This window comes from Alligator mississippiensis, chromosome 5 (genome assembly GCF_030867095.1).
Source record: "Alligator mississippiensis isolate rAllMis1 chromosome 5, rAllMis1, whole genome shotgun sequence".
In the NCBI taxonomy this organism is placed as follows: Eukaryota; Metazoa; Chordata; order Crocodylia; family Alligatoridae; genus Alligator; species Alligator mississippiensis.
The window spans coordinates 159597729-159612352 of record NC_081828.1 but is presented as its reverse complement, the minus strand read 5'-3'; the positions used below and the strand labels follow the sequence as shown (position 1 = coordinate 159612352).

Here is a 14624-nt window from a genome sequence, read left to right as displayed (position 1 = left end):
TGCCGTCAAATTAATCCTCTACTGTCCCCAGATGGCACTCTTTCCCCTGCCTGATCTGCTGCTCTGCTTTCTGCTCCCTGCCCAAACAACTGCTCTGCTTTCCGCTTTCTGCTCTGTGCTCCCTGCCTGATCGGATGCTCCGATTTCTATTCCCTGGCCTGTCTGCTACCGTGCTGTCTGTCCCTTCCCCAATCGTCTGCATGCCAGAGACTGCCCATGCCTCTTGTGGCACCTGTGTCACAGGTTGGCCACCCCTCGACTACAGAGTAGGTTTTCAGGTTTTGGCTGAGGCAGAACTTGGAGAAAGGACAACAAAATGCTGTCACAGTCTTTGTTATTTGGGATACGGATTTCTGGAGGTTCTGGACTATCAAAGATGATCGATATACTTAAGAAGTTTCCTTACCCGTCCATTTTCTTCCTTCAGAGGACCAGTAGACTTATACAGAAACTTATACTAAATTTGGTGTTTGGATTTAGTGTTTATTTTCAGGGCATCACACAACAAATTTCTAAATCTCAACAAACTATCCCTAAAGCACTGACAAAGGACTGAAATGGAAATCATTGGACTGGTATAAAGAAAATTAATGGACAAGGTATTTTACGCTTTATATTTCTGTGTTTTTCTTGAAATTTGGGTTTTAAGACTCACAGCAAAGTTTATCAATATTACAGTACCTTTAAAAATTGTTTTAAATGTTCATCTTCATGCAACCAGTCTTTGTAGAGAGAAGTCCACTGAGACACCAAATGCAAGACTTTTCGTTTTCTACAGGGAACATCTGAGTTTTCTTCTTTGCCTTGAAAGTTCTTAGCACAATAGGTACAATAGGTTAAGGAACAAAAACCTGATGTGTCACTGAAACTTAGAAATTAAGAGACAGAAAAGACCTGTTAGGTCATCTTGTTCATTCCTCTGCAAGTGAAGGATTTATCACTATACCCTATAATCTTAAGTGCCTTATCTTGTTCAGGTTAGGAGCTCAAACAGGGTTTTCAGCTTTTAGGAATGAAATGTACAGTGATCAAAATGCCAGTTCAGCCTCTGTGCTACCAGAATATACTTTTTCCCTTTATGGATTAAGGAGACAATTCTATAAGAGGAAAACCAATTTAAAAGGAATTGCACAATGGTGAGTCATGACTTTTCTACAGAATGTGGAATGAACCACTCTATTGCATGAAGATGCCAATGTGAATTATTGTACGAAGCAGGGCAATGCGTCATTAAAAGCAAATATGAAATTTCAAATGTAGGCAGGTTTTCTGCTCCCATATTAGGTGATTAGCAGAAAGAAGACATTGTTACAAAAACAACAGGTTCAATTGTCAACATTTTTCTCTACTTCCAAGGTAGAATATTTACTCAATTATAACATGAGCCCCCACACACCAACGTGGACAAAAAAGCTCCTAGTTTTACATTTGCATACAAGGAAACCTCATTAAATACACTGTCTATCATTAAACTGCTGCTAAAAACAGTATGTGCTTAGTAATGGAAACTAACTATGAAGCTGATTAAATGCAGCCAGCACCGAACAGGAGCATAAAACACAGGGCCCCTATTAAGCAAACCTATTGACAGGACCCTACCACAAGAACAGGCTAGCACAACCCATCTGAATAAGATATGTGGTAATTCCGATTGTGCTCAGCCCCCCACAATGCTGACTCCTTTTAAGTCAGGGTGAGCCACTGCACTAAACACATCTTGACTTCCTCTTCAATCCCACAGCTGAGCTATGCCTTTCTTTTCCATTTCCAATTATTCCACTTTCTTCACCAGCCTTGAATGTCTGGTAAACATTGCAGGAAGAAATCAAATATGGCAGGTGACCAGCTTGGTTTAGCAGAGAACTCTTTCCTTAGCTTAAACACAAAAAGGAAGTTTACAAGAAGCTTGGACAGATAATTTGGGAGGAGTATAAGACTATTACTCAGGCATGCAGGGATGAAATCAGGAAGGCCAAAGTGCAACTGGAGTTGCATCTAGCAAGGAACATGAAGAGTGACAAGAAGGGTTTTTACAAGTATGTTAGCAACAAGAGGAAGGTAAGGGAAAGTGTGGGTTCTTTAATGAATGGGGGAGGCAACCTAGGGACAGATAATGAAGAAATGGCTGAAGTACTCAATGCCTCTTTTACCTTGGTCTTCACAGGCAAGGTCAGCTCCCAGACTACTGCATCAGGCAGTGCAGTCTGGGGAAAAGGTGAGCTGCCAACAGTGGCGAAAGAACAGGTTAGGGACTATTTAGAAAACCTGGATGTGTACAAGTCCATGGGACCACATATGATGCATCCAAGGGTACTGAGAGAGCTGGCTGATATGATTGCAGAGCTACTGGCCAATAGTATCTTTGAAAACTCATAGTGATTGGGGGGAGCTCCAGGACAATTGGAAAAGGGCAAATATAGTACCTACCTTTAAGAAAGGGAAGAAGGATCCAGGGAACAACAGACCAATCAGCCTCACCTCAGTCTCTGGAAAAATCATGGAGCAGGTCATCAAGAAATCCATTTCTAAGCACTTGGAGACACTCAGCATGGATTCACCAAGGGCAACTCATGCCTGACCAACCTGATTGCCTTTTATAATGAGACAACTCGGGCGATGTGCCGGAGGACTGGAAAAGGGCCAATGTGGTTCCCATCTTCAAAAAAGGGAGGAAGGAGGGCCCAGGAAACTATAGGCCCGTGAGTCTTATCTCAGTCCTGTGGAAGCTTCTTGAAAGAATTATCCTGGCACATGTCCAGGAAGGGCCAGCAGGGGAGGTTATGCTCAGGGGCAACCAGCATGGGTTCATTAGGGGCAGGTCTTGTCAAACCAACCTGGTGGCCTTCTACGACCAGGTCACCAAGTCCTTGGATGCAGGTGTCACAGTGGATATAGTCTTTCTGGACTTCAGGAAGGCCTTCGACACGGTCTCTCACCCCATTCTCAGTAAGAAACTAGGAGACAGTGGTATTGATGCCTACATGGTCAGATGGGTCACTAACTGGCTGGAGGGCCATGCCCAGAGGGTGGTGGTGGACGGGTCTTATTCGACCTGGAGGGATGTGGGCAGCGGGGTTCCCCAGGGCTTGGTCCTCGGGTCTGCGCTAGTCAACATCTTCATCAGTGACTTGGACAAGGGAGTAGAAAGCACCCTGTTCAAGTTCGCAGATGACACTAAGATGTGGGGGGAAGTGGCCACGCTAGTAGGAAGGAACAGGCTGCAAGTGGATCTAGACAGGTTACAGGGGTGGGCGAAAGAGAACAGGATGGGGTTCAACACTGACAAGTGCAGGGTAATGCACCTGGGGAGGAAGAACCAGCGGCACACCTGCAGGCTGGGGAACTCCCTTCTTGCCAGTGTTGAGACAGAAAAGGATCTTGGAGTCATCATTGATGCCACAATGAACATGGGCCAACAAAGTGGGGACGCGGTCAGAAAGGCCAGCCATACTTTGTCGTGCATCCACAGATGCTTCACAAGCAGGTCCAAGGAGGTGATCCTCCCCTCTATGTGACACTGGTCAGGCCGCAGCTGGAGTACTGCGTCCAGTTCTGGGCACCACACTTCAGGAGGGATGAGGCCAATATGGAGAGGGTCCAAAGGAGGGCCACCCGCATGATCAGGGGTCAGCAGGGCAGGCCCTACTAGGAGAGGCTGAGGGATCTGAACCTGTTCAGTCTCCAAAAGAGAAGGCTGAGAGGGGATCTAGTGGCAGTCTACAAACTAGTCAAGGGGGACCAGCAGGCATTAGGAGAGTCCCTGTTCCCCCGAGCACTCCTGGGAGTTACAAGAAACAATGGACTCAAGCTAGCGGAGAGTAGTTTCAGGCTAGACATTAGGAGGTGCTATTTCACTGTCAGGGTGGCTAGGACCTGGAACCAACTTGCAAAAGAAGTGGTGCTGGCTCCTACCCTGGGGGTCTTTAAAAGGAGGCTGGACGAACATCTGGCTGGGGTCATTTGACCCCAGTACTCTTTCCTACCACGGCAGGGGGTCAGACTAGATGATCTCCTCAGGTCCCTTCCGACCCTGCCAACTATGAAACTATGAAACTGTCTTTGTAGAGGTGAGGAAAGCAGTGAACATGACATACCTTGACTTCAGCAAGGCTTTTGATACGGTATCCCACAGCATTCTTGCAAGCAAGCTAAGGAAGTATAAGTTGGATGAATGCACTATAAGGTGGATAAAAGGCTGGCTGGATCATTAGGCTTAATGGGTAGCGATCAATGGTTCAAGCTCTAATTGACAGCTGGTATCAAGTGGAGTGTCCCAGGGGTTGGTCCAGGGGCTGGTTTTGTTCAATATTTTCATTAACGATCTGGAAGATGGGATGGATTGCACCCACAGCAAGTTCACAGATGACACCAAACTGGGGGGAGTAGTAGATACACTAGACAAATTGGAGGATTGGGCCAAAAGAAATCTCACAAGGTTCAACAAGGACAAGTGCAAACTCCTGCACTTAGGAAACAATAATCTCATGCACCACTACAGGCTTGGGACCAACCAGCTAAGTAGGAGCTCTGCAGAAAAGGACTGGGGAGTTACAGTGGATAATAAGCTGGATATGAGTCAACAGTATGTGCTTGTTGCCAAGAAGGCTAACAACATACTGGGCTGCATTAGTAGGAGCTTTGCCAACAGATCAATGAAAGTAATTATTCTCCTCTGTTCTGCACTGGTGAGGCCACATCTGGAGTCCTGTGTTCAGTTTTGGGCCCACCACTGTAGAAAGGATGTGGACAATTTGGAGACAGTCCAGCAGAGGGGAATGAAAATGGTTAGGGGGTTGGGGCACATGACTTGTGAGGAGAGGCTGAGGGAACTGCGCTTGTTTAGTTTGGAGAAGAGAAGACTGAGAGGGGATTTGATAGCAGTCTTTAACTACCTAAAGGGCGGTTCCAAAGAGGACTGAACTAGACTGTTCTCAGTGGTGACAGATGACAGAACAAGGAGCAATGGTCTCAAGTTGCCAAAAGGGAGGTTTAGGTTGGATATTAGAAAAAACTTCTTCCCTAGGAGGGTGGTGAAGCACTAAAACAGGTTACCTAGAAAGGTGGTAGAATCTCCATCCTTGGAGGTTTTTAAGACTCGGCTTCACAAAGCCCTGGCTGGGATGATGTAGCTGGGGATGGTCCTACTTTGAGCAGGGGGTTGGATTAGATGACCTCCTGAGGTCCCTTCCAACTGTAATTTTTTATGGTTCTGTGATTCAAACAGCACCAAACAGGGCCCCAAACAGTTCACCCGGATTTCTCTGTCATTCCCGCTCTCAGCTGGTTACATGTGATTAGTGTGGCCCCACCTTCCATGAGGTGAAGCCAGACCAGGTTGCTCTATGCCTCATCTACATGTAAATTTTTTGGAAGATCCCAGGACTTATGACAAAAACAACCAGTTCCAGTGAGTGGCTAATTAGCGTGTGGATCCTTTGTGGGGAGTAAACACATACTGAGCAGTGCAGAGCTATGGGGTCACCACGGCTTGAAACGCTTTCGACTCTGCTGGGGCCCAGCCCAATGAACTATACGCTAGATTCTGAACCTTTTGGCTTTGGACTAATCTCACACATAGTTTGTACTACATATAAGTAGGTATAAAAGTGCCACTTAAAAGTATGTTTATGGAATACCTGTGTAAAAACTGTACAGGTAGAAAACCTGTAGACAGGTATTCTTTTTGAAAATTGTTTCAAAAAAAATAACATGCATCAATTCTGAATTAACTGAATTGTTACAAGCATGCTTATTTCCAAGTCAGTGTTTTTGAATTTGCCCCTCACTTCCATGTCATGTGCTTAGGGAGAGCAGGAATCTGACAGTAAAGGGGGGTGGGGGGATGGGGAGAGGCTATTGGGGGAAGAAATTGAGAAGCAGAGAATGAAAGGGCTACCTGACTACCCCAGGTTTATTTTCCCTGCTGTAGCAGTGGGAGGGAGACAAATCAAGGCAACCCTCCAATAATTAGATTCTATATCCAGAAATTATAACAAATGTATACATTTTTCAGATATAGAATCTAATTATTGGGGGATGGTTTTATAATCAGGGTCATCTTATATTCAAATAGCTACAGTAGTAATAGCAATGGGAAAAAAATCCCTACTTTACACAGTGCACTTATCTCTGCCTCTTACCTATTTGCTCTTCCCTCAAATATAAGAATCACTTATTTGCATACTTTGTACAGAATCTTATAAGAAGAGATCGAGTTTAATTTTATAGTTATGAGTTCATTCAAACACAATCCTTAACATGTGGAGATCAGTGAAAAAACATGAAAAACATGGTTTTTACATGTAAATGGGAACAGCTTCTATATTGTATCAAATGGTTAACAGAATGGCCATTGTAAGATACACAGCATACATTTTCCCCTTATCACATGTTTAAATCTATTAATTATACAGATGTGAATATTTTTAGGAGCTGCTGATAACAAAAAGATGCAGAGTGGGTAGGTTTTCATTTGAATTTTTTAATGGCATTTTGTAAATGTCAGCAAAACAGAGAGATAAACCTTAAACAAAAAGAGTTTTCATTTGAGCTATCCTACTATTTCTGTGAGTTTGGTATCCTGTAGTATACATCTTTAACCATTCTTTTAAAAACTGTATAATCCATTTTTGAGAAGGTCGGAATATTAACTACCCTTTTCATCTAGCTCCTCTTTAAATTCTCTGTTGTTCTGATATATAGAAGACATTCATATTTGCAGAAGGAAGAAAGGGTGATTTAAGCAATTATGATGAGACATACTTTCTATAAAATTTTAATAACTTTAATTCAAATATGAAACATAAGAAAGGGATGAAAACTGAATTAACGTGCAAGTATAATGGTATACAGGTATGTCACATGTGTAAGTGTGCGTCTGTAGATGTGATAAGAAAAACTGTTGATTTGGTGTTTGCACTGATAAGTAGTAAAAAAGAAATACAATATTTTCTTGCTGCCCTATTAAATTTTTGTATAACAATATTGTCCTCAATTATGTGATCATATGCTATTACAAGAATTCTACACTGGACATTTTTTTTTCATTTGCAACCTCGCATATGTAATCACATTAAACATCTTTAATCATAACATGTATAGTTAGAGCTCTTGTGGTATATTCAACCTTAGAGCTGAAAATCTTGACTTATTAATGCATAGCTATGCAATCCCAATATTCTCTTAATATATTTACAGGGTTGTGTTAGGGCATGTCCTTTACAAATACCAGAGCAAGGGTGGTGAATGAAAAGGAACACCTCATCTGAAATCTCTACAATTTGGGGGAAACTTGGATCTAAATCTGGAGTTGAAATTTCCAGATTGAATCTCTCTCTTTCTCTGTAATGGCCCTGGACTACAATACACATCTAGACATGCTTGAACTTCAGGAAATTTCAGTTCCAATTTTCCCACTGTAGCACATTAAATGACATGATATAGTAGGAAATATGCACTGCTATTTATTGTGCTATTTCCTGAATTCCAAGAAAATGAATGTCACAACCAAAGATTCATCTCAGGCAAATATTCCTGCAACACAGTCCCAGAGATAATACTGTGTGTGGTGGGGGGAAGAGGTATTTTTAAATTCTATCTAAGCTTCCTTTGTTTTTGATTATTTGGCTTCGTAAAATTATTTCACCTTTTCTCCTGTCTAAATACATGTGCTGTTAAGATGATGTTTCCTTCTATCTTTTCTTAGTAGTGGCATGCAGCTAAGCTTTGAAGGGGACAAAACTAAATGTGTTCCCTACTTTTGACATCTATGAAAACTGGATGTATTCTCTACTAAGCAACTCTTTGAAACTAGTACATATTCCCATAACCACTAACATAAACCACAGATATAAAAAGTCCCTATCCCAGTCTTGCTTTTAGCTGCCATCTTAAATGGATCTATATTTAAATAAACATTTTCAACATAAAACAAGGACCAGGCAGACTCCTGTTCTTGAGCAAATACATATTATAGGTGAGAGACTGAAGACAGGTAGAATAAGCCACCCCTCACAACGCACACAACTTGCACAAGGACCAGGAACATGTGATGTTGTAGCAAAGCTGTGAATTCATACCAAAGACAGCAGAGAAAATGCAATAATCAGAGCCCTTCCCTGTCCAAATCAATCCATAGAGCTGTCTGAGTACCCGCAGGCAAGAAGATTAGGCTGTTCCCTTGGAATGATGCACCCGTCCTATGCTTCTTGGAGCTATAGGAGAGCTTGTACCTCCTGTTGAAAGAAGACAACAACCATACATAACTGTAAATATTAATGAAGGATATTGTCTCAGCAATGCCTGGCACAGGTCGTCAGTTGTCATGAAAACCGTGTATGTGAGAAGGAAATCATCGAGTAGGGTCTCTGTAGAGGAAAACAAAAGAATCCCAAGGCACAGGAAGTTAGAGAGAGGAGTTGGAGGCCATCTATTCCTGATGGCTTGTAAGGCAGTAATGGGAGCAGAAAGAAAATTAAAAGGCCAAGAATTGTATTACTTATTCAGAAAATCTAAGCCTGAAATAATTCACAGTATGCTGTCCCCAGTGAGGTGAGTTCTTTATTTCACAAGAATACCCTTACCATTTGACTTACCTGTAAATCAGAAAAGACTGAGATTTATTTTTGGCATTAAGCCCTTTTGATAATACCATACATTTTTTTAAAAAAGAGAAGAGAAAGAAATCACATAACTTCCTTGATGCATCTTTTCTGAGCTTCCAAAATTTGCAATCATGCTTGATCAATCTGGTAACTCAGGTCCAAAGCACTTTGTTAAGGAGTATGGCAAGGCTATAAAGAAGACAGGGGACTATTATCAGGCTTTGGAACTTTTCTTTTGCAGTGGTACTTGTACTGTAGGTTGATAGCAATCTTATACCATTCTCCTAAACTGGGAGGGTATATGAAATAAGATGCTAGTCTCTGACCAGTCATTAGCAAATACATTCATTTCACACATGTAACAGTCCCAGATCAGCACTCTTGTAGGCAGTATCAGTGGAGCAACCTTACCAGGGGCTCAAGTAAAGTGTTTTGGGAAATTTGGTTCTCAAGATCAGAAGAGGGGAATGTGGGTTTTATGTATACACTAGTGAACTGCCCATCAAGAATGATTGGGGGGGGGGCAAGGATGGAGACCCGTGCCCCCCTACCATCCAGGCCCCTTCCCCCTTTCCTCCTGCTGCTTGGGGTCCAGGCCTGCTCCCCTCCTCCCTGCCACAGTGGCAGGGAGAAAAGAGGAGGGGGTGTGGGCCCAATATGGGGGAAGACTGGGCCCGAAGGTGGGGAGAAGCCAGGTCACCATGGCAGGGGGGAGAGCAGCAGGCCCAGGCCAACCCAGCAGTGGTGGGAGGACAGGAGGAATGGGCTAAGGCCCGATGCAGGGGAGGGGGGTGGGGGAGGAGTGGGCCTGGGCCCAAGTAGGGGAGGAGACTCACTCCTCCCCCTCCCCCAGCCGCTGCCACATCAGCCTGTATTGGGCCGGGCCTTCTGCTCCCTCCCCCCACCGCTGTGGTGGGCTGGCTTCTCCACGCCCCCACTTGGGCCCGTTTCCCCACCCCGCACTGGGCCCTGGCCCACTCCTCCCCTCCCATCACTGCCACCATGGCGCGCCTGCTCCTTCCCCCGCCCTGCATTGGGCCTGCTCCTCCCCCCACCACTGCCACATCAGCCCTGCAGGCAGCAATGACAGAAGGGGAGAAGGGTGGGCCAAGGCCAGCGCCAGTGGCCTTGCCCCCCCCGGTACCCCAAGCCTGCTCCCCCATCCCCTGCGCCACCACCGTCGTCACCTCCAAGGGGCAAGAGGGGGTGAGGACAGCTCCGGTGGCCTTGCCCCCCCCACTCCATCGTCGCCACCTGCAGGGAGCAGGGTAGCAGGGGGTCAGGACAGCAGCCCATTCCATCTACTCTGTTGCCGCCTCCAGCTGGCCTCAACCCACCCCCCGCTCCATCCCCTGTGTCCCCACCATCATGGTGGTGCGCTGCCACCTGTCTGAACACTTGTTTGCACTCTGATTGGCTGTTTGTCAGCCAATCAAAGGGTGAATAAAACATTATGGACAGGCAGACAGAGAGATTAAGGCTTTTATAATATTAGAATGCTGCTCAGTGATCTAAAAAGTTGTTGCCTAAGTCTTAAAGCTTCAGCTCCCCAGCCTTGAAAGTATCACTAAGTTTTATTATGCTTTATTTAATAATCTTATCAAGGGGTCAATTCCTGCCCCATCACCCACTTCTTACATTCTTCCCTTTCTGTTAGTGTCTTAAGAAAGCATTGCTGGGTCATTTGCTGAGCTAATATTCCTGCCCACTTAAAATCCAGTAGAGAGGTTGTTTGGCTATTAAACTGCCTTAACATTTCATGCCTCGGTATAATGTAACAGTCTATCCTTTTCCATGCTTGTCACGTTAGCCTTAGACCTTTTTTGTAAAACTTCAGACCACGGAACAAAATCAAACTAGTTTGCCTCCAATTCCAATACCCCTAAAGTTCATAAAGGCTCTAGGAACACACACATCCACTATACAAATTAAGAGAGCTCATCTCTTGCGTAAAAGTGAGCAAGGGAGTCTTTTTGCTTTTCACAGTCTGAAAGGAAAATTAATGTATTTTCCTTGATATGTTTCCAACAGTGAGGGTTTCCTTTGTACTGCATTTCTCTAAGTTTTATCAAATATACTAGTACGCTTCTAACAAAAAGACAGGGCAGCTTTATCAGGTGAGAATATGAAAGTGGATGCAAGCTAAATACAGTATTCCAGGTTTATATATAGCCTGCAGTATTTTGGCAGCCTCTTCATGAATGCTGACTTCAGTTGGAGATTTCCTAGTGTAATGGCTAAAGGCAAATCATCCCTTATATGGATAAAAAAAATAAAGAAGAGCCAAGAAGCTCCATGAGACTAATTACCTCAGCTTTTGTGCATGGCTGGTCTTCACTAAAGCTTCTGGAGGCTGGGGGTGGGTGAAAATAATGCCACTTATGCTTAATTTACCAGCAATTCCACCATTCCCAAGCACTTCCTAAATGTTTTGAGGGTATGACACAGTTCTAAAGATGGCCAGAAGGTTAAAACCCATATGCCGATTCCTTTCTAACAGTCCTGTATTCTGAGAGGACAAAAAAATATATATTTTAGCTGCTTTAAAAGGAGAGAGGTAACTGTTACTGTGCAAAAGCGTACCTGAGCTTTTACACCGTAACTGTTATATCTACATGGTTCTGTAGCCATACAAGAGATCACAGTCTTCCGAACTTTAATCCTGAATGAAGCAGGGTTAAAGCTGGAGTGCTTCTGCTTCACTTGTATCACTACAGAATCATGCAGATGTGATGGTTGTATCATAACAGCTGATAACACAGGATACTGATATCCCTACAACTGTTATGTCCATCATTACCTTTTCTTTCTATTGGTCATCATCATTTTTCATATTAAGTACCAATACCTGCCCTGGAATATTTGTAGCACATTACAACACAAGCGGTATGTTTATTTAACATAAAAATCATCCTCTTTTTCATCATAGCTATTAAAACTGAATTTAAAACAAATTAAAACCCAAAAAAAGAAAGGCTCCCAATCTGAAGATGCACATTCAAAACCACTTGCCTTCATATTAAAACTTTGTTGTTTTTTATATTTAATTATGATCATTAAAAGGTGTGGAAAAGGCATACAATGGACATTTATACACATATTTTTTCATTCAGTGATGTGCTGGAGAACTGCTGCTTCAGAGCAGACTCGATTAATTAATTTATCGATTAATCTAGTCTGCTCTGCATGTAAGCTGATGCGTGCTGTGCTGCACCACGTGCAGTTGTATAAACGGTGAAATGCGCGTCAGCACGCATAAAATGACAGTGGTGCACATTTGAACTAAAGCATCTACAAGTTGTTTTAGTTCAAAAGCTCACTGCCACTATTTTCTCAGCGCTGACATGCATTTCGCTGCTTATACAACTGCAAACATCACAGCGCTAGGTGCTTTTCAAAGCCCCAGTGCTGTGGTGCTTGCATGTGTAAAAATGCCTTTGTCTCAATAAATGTTTAGGCTTTGTCAACAGCTTGTACTCCCTCTAAAAATATAATAATTTATTCTGATGCAGTCTTTGGAAGATACTATATAATGTGAAGGTGGTGTTCCCAAACATTTATTTGGAAACTGATGGTCATTGCTTGCAAGAGTACATTTAATTCCATATCTTACTAAACAACATGATTATGCAGTGATCCTTATGAAATCCCAAAATGTCATTATAGCAGACTATTTCCATGGTAACTTACTGAGTACTTATACTTGTGTCCAAAACATGCACTACCACAAAATATAAATATCATGTTGACAACCATTAAATGTTGAGGCACAATAGAAATAAGTGCTATCTAACAAATAACATTTAAAATCTTATCAACGAGCTACAATAAGGCTTATGCAATGTAAGGAAGTACTGCAAAATGTATTATACCAACTTGCATTAAAACCATCCATTTGACGATTTCACTTGGACATCTGATTGCCTACTAGGTTTTCTAGGATAAGCCACTCTATATTTTAACTATATATATGTAATGGAAGAAATATTTTGAACATTTTAAATTTATTGCTGGAAAATTACATCTCTAAATTTGATAAGATGATCTAAAATGGTCTTTAAGCTCTCTATACATTTTAAAGCCTATTTTATATATCTAACCTATACACAAGTAAATAAACATATATATATAAAATGGCATGCTTACCATCACAACTGCACAGCACCCTTAAATTGATACTGCGCGATCCAATACAATATTGTGTTGGACCAGATCCTCAGCTGCTGAAAACTGTCACAGCTCCATAGCTGCCTACAGATGTGCTTGCTCGTATTCTAATTAGAACGCTCGAGCATCGCCTCACAGTCGCATGCATTAAGCCCCCGTGTTTCAAAATTGCTGTGGGGCCGCTTTAACTAAACCTCATCCAGTGAACTTTAGTTAAAGCACCCCCATGGACATTCTGAAATGCGGGGAGTGGGGGAGTAGGCTTAATACATGTGACAGTGAGCCATTTTAGACTGGCTGTCCAGGAACTGCTCTAATTAAAACAGTTTAAACAAAACTATGACAATTTACACCAGATATGGATCCACCTCTAGTATATAGCATTTATTCCTGTCTCTATGTGCACAGGAAACTCACTTATTTCCTAGCCATCCAACATTTCCTCAAACAGAACTAGAAGTCACATATATTGTTGTTATTTTTAGATAAAAAGCAACTACTAAGAACATGAAAAGTTCACAAAGTGTGACTGCATTTAAGGGCTAAACCTCTCTAAATTGCCTCTCGACTTGTTTAAACATTTAAGCCCTAAAGGAGTATTTTGAACAAAAGGCCTATCTGCTACATGTGGTCCATTAATAGATCCACTCAGCTGTTAAATTACTTTTACAAGTAAGTAAATGAAAAGTGTGTTGATAGATTAAATAAATATTATAGGATGCTTAAGTACTGTACAATAATGTTCATACTTAAAAATCTCTGCACTAACTTGCATGTACTCTCCCCAAGTATCACCATAAACTGTAACTACATGTCTTTTCAGATGCAATGTAATATAAAACAATTCCTGGAGGGTTTTATACATAATACACACACTCCAGTCACCTAGAAATGAGTGTGCAGGAGAAATATATGTGAAACAACTGGGTGTGTCTACATGGGACCCTTTACTGCACAGCAGAATTAATGTACAGTAAGCACCTGCATGCAGACGCTTACTGAACAGTATTTGGCTCTAATAGTGAATAAATTTGCTACCTGCAAATGCAAGTAGCAAATTTACTTGAGATTACTTACTGCGCAATAGCACACATGTAGACACCTAGCCAGGAGCAAAATGCTCCCAGTCTATCGGGCTCCAGGAGATGGGAAATTGCTCCCTGCCTCCAGGAGCTGACTGCTGCTGCAGGGAGGGCTCTACCACCCCAGCACAGACAGGGTCAATGTCCCCCCTGCCCTGGACACAGGGCCGGGCTGGGAGATCCTTAGGAAGAATCCTTAGAACAGGCTTGTCCAACATGCGGCCCGCCAAGCCCACAGTGGCGGCAGTGGCACCACGGAGCCGGCAGTGGCACAAAACCGCAGCGGCAGCAAGGCGAGGCGGGCAGGGAGCGCTGCAGAGCAGCGGTGGTGCAAAGTCACAGCGGCAAGGCGGACAGAGAGCGTGGAGGGAGCGCAGTGAGGTGGGCAGTGAGTGCAGTGGAGCGCAGAGCCACAGCAACGTGGAGGCGGTGAGGCAGGCAGGGAGCACAGAGAGGCGGGCAGGGAGCGCTGTGGAGTGTGGAGGTGAGGTGAAGGTGAGGCGGGCAGGGAGTGCTGCAGAGCATGGAGCTGCGGCGGCAGGGCCACAGTGAGGCGGGCAGGGCTGGCTGGCCCGCAGGCCCCAGCCGGCAGCGAGGGGAGGTGAGCTGCTTACCCCCACAGGGCCCGGGGGAGCAGCCCCATGTGGGAGGCCAAGCAGCAGCCGCTGGCAGTGCTGGCCCATGCCTGCCTCCTCACCCCCTCACCTCCTCCGCTTCAAGCCAGCCCTGCTGCCCTGCCCTGCCCCACACCAAGGCGGCGCCTGCTCCCCCA

General features: G+C 43.8%; 1 protein-coding gene across 6 annotated transcripts in view; it reads right to left on the bottom strand.

Annotated features, from left to right (window-relative positions):
- The window catches only part of RAPGEF5 (Rap guanine nucleotide exchange factor 5), a 267204-nt gene that overhangs the window by 54326 nt on the left and 198254 nt on the right, over positions 1-14624 (bottom strand). For all 6 annotated transcript variants that reach the window (XM_019497877.2, XM_019497879.2, XM_019497878.2 and 3 more), the window contains 2 exons: positions 8288-8366; positions 682-826 (listed from right to left, as the gene is read on the bottom strand). In XM_019497877.2, coding sequence (XP_019353422.1) covers positions 682-826; positions 8288-8366 — 224 coding nt within the window. The remainder of the gene's footprint in view (positions 1-681; positions 827-8287; positions 8367-14624) is intronic.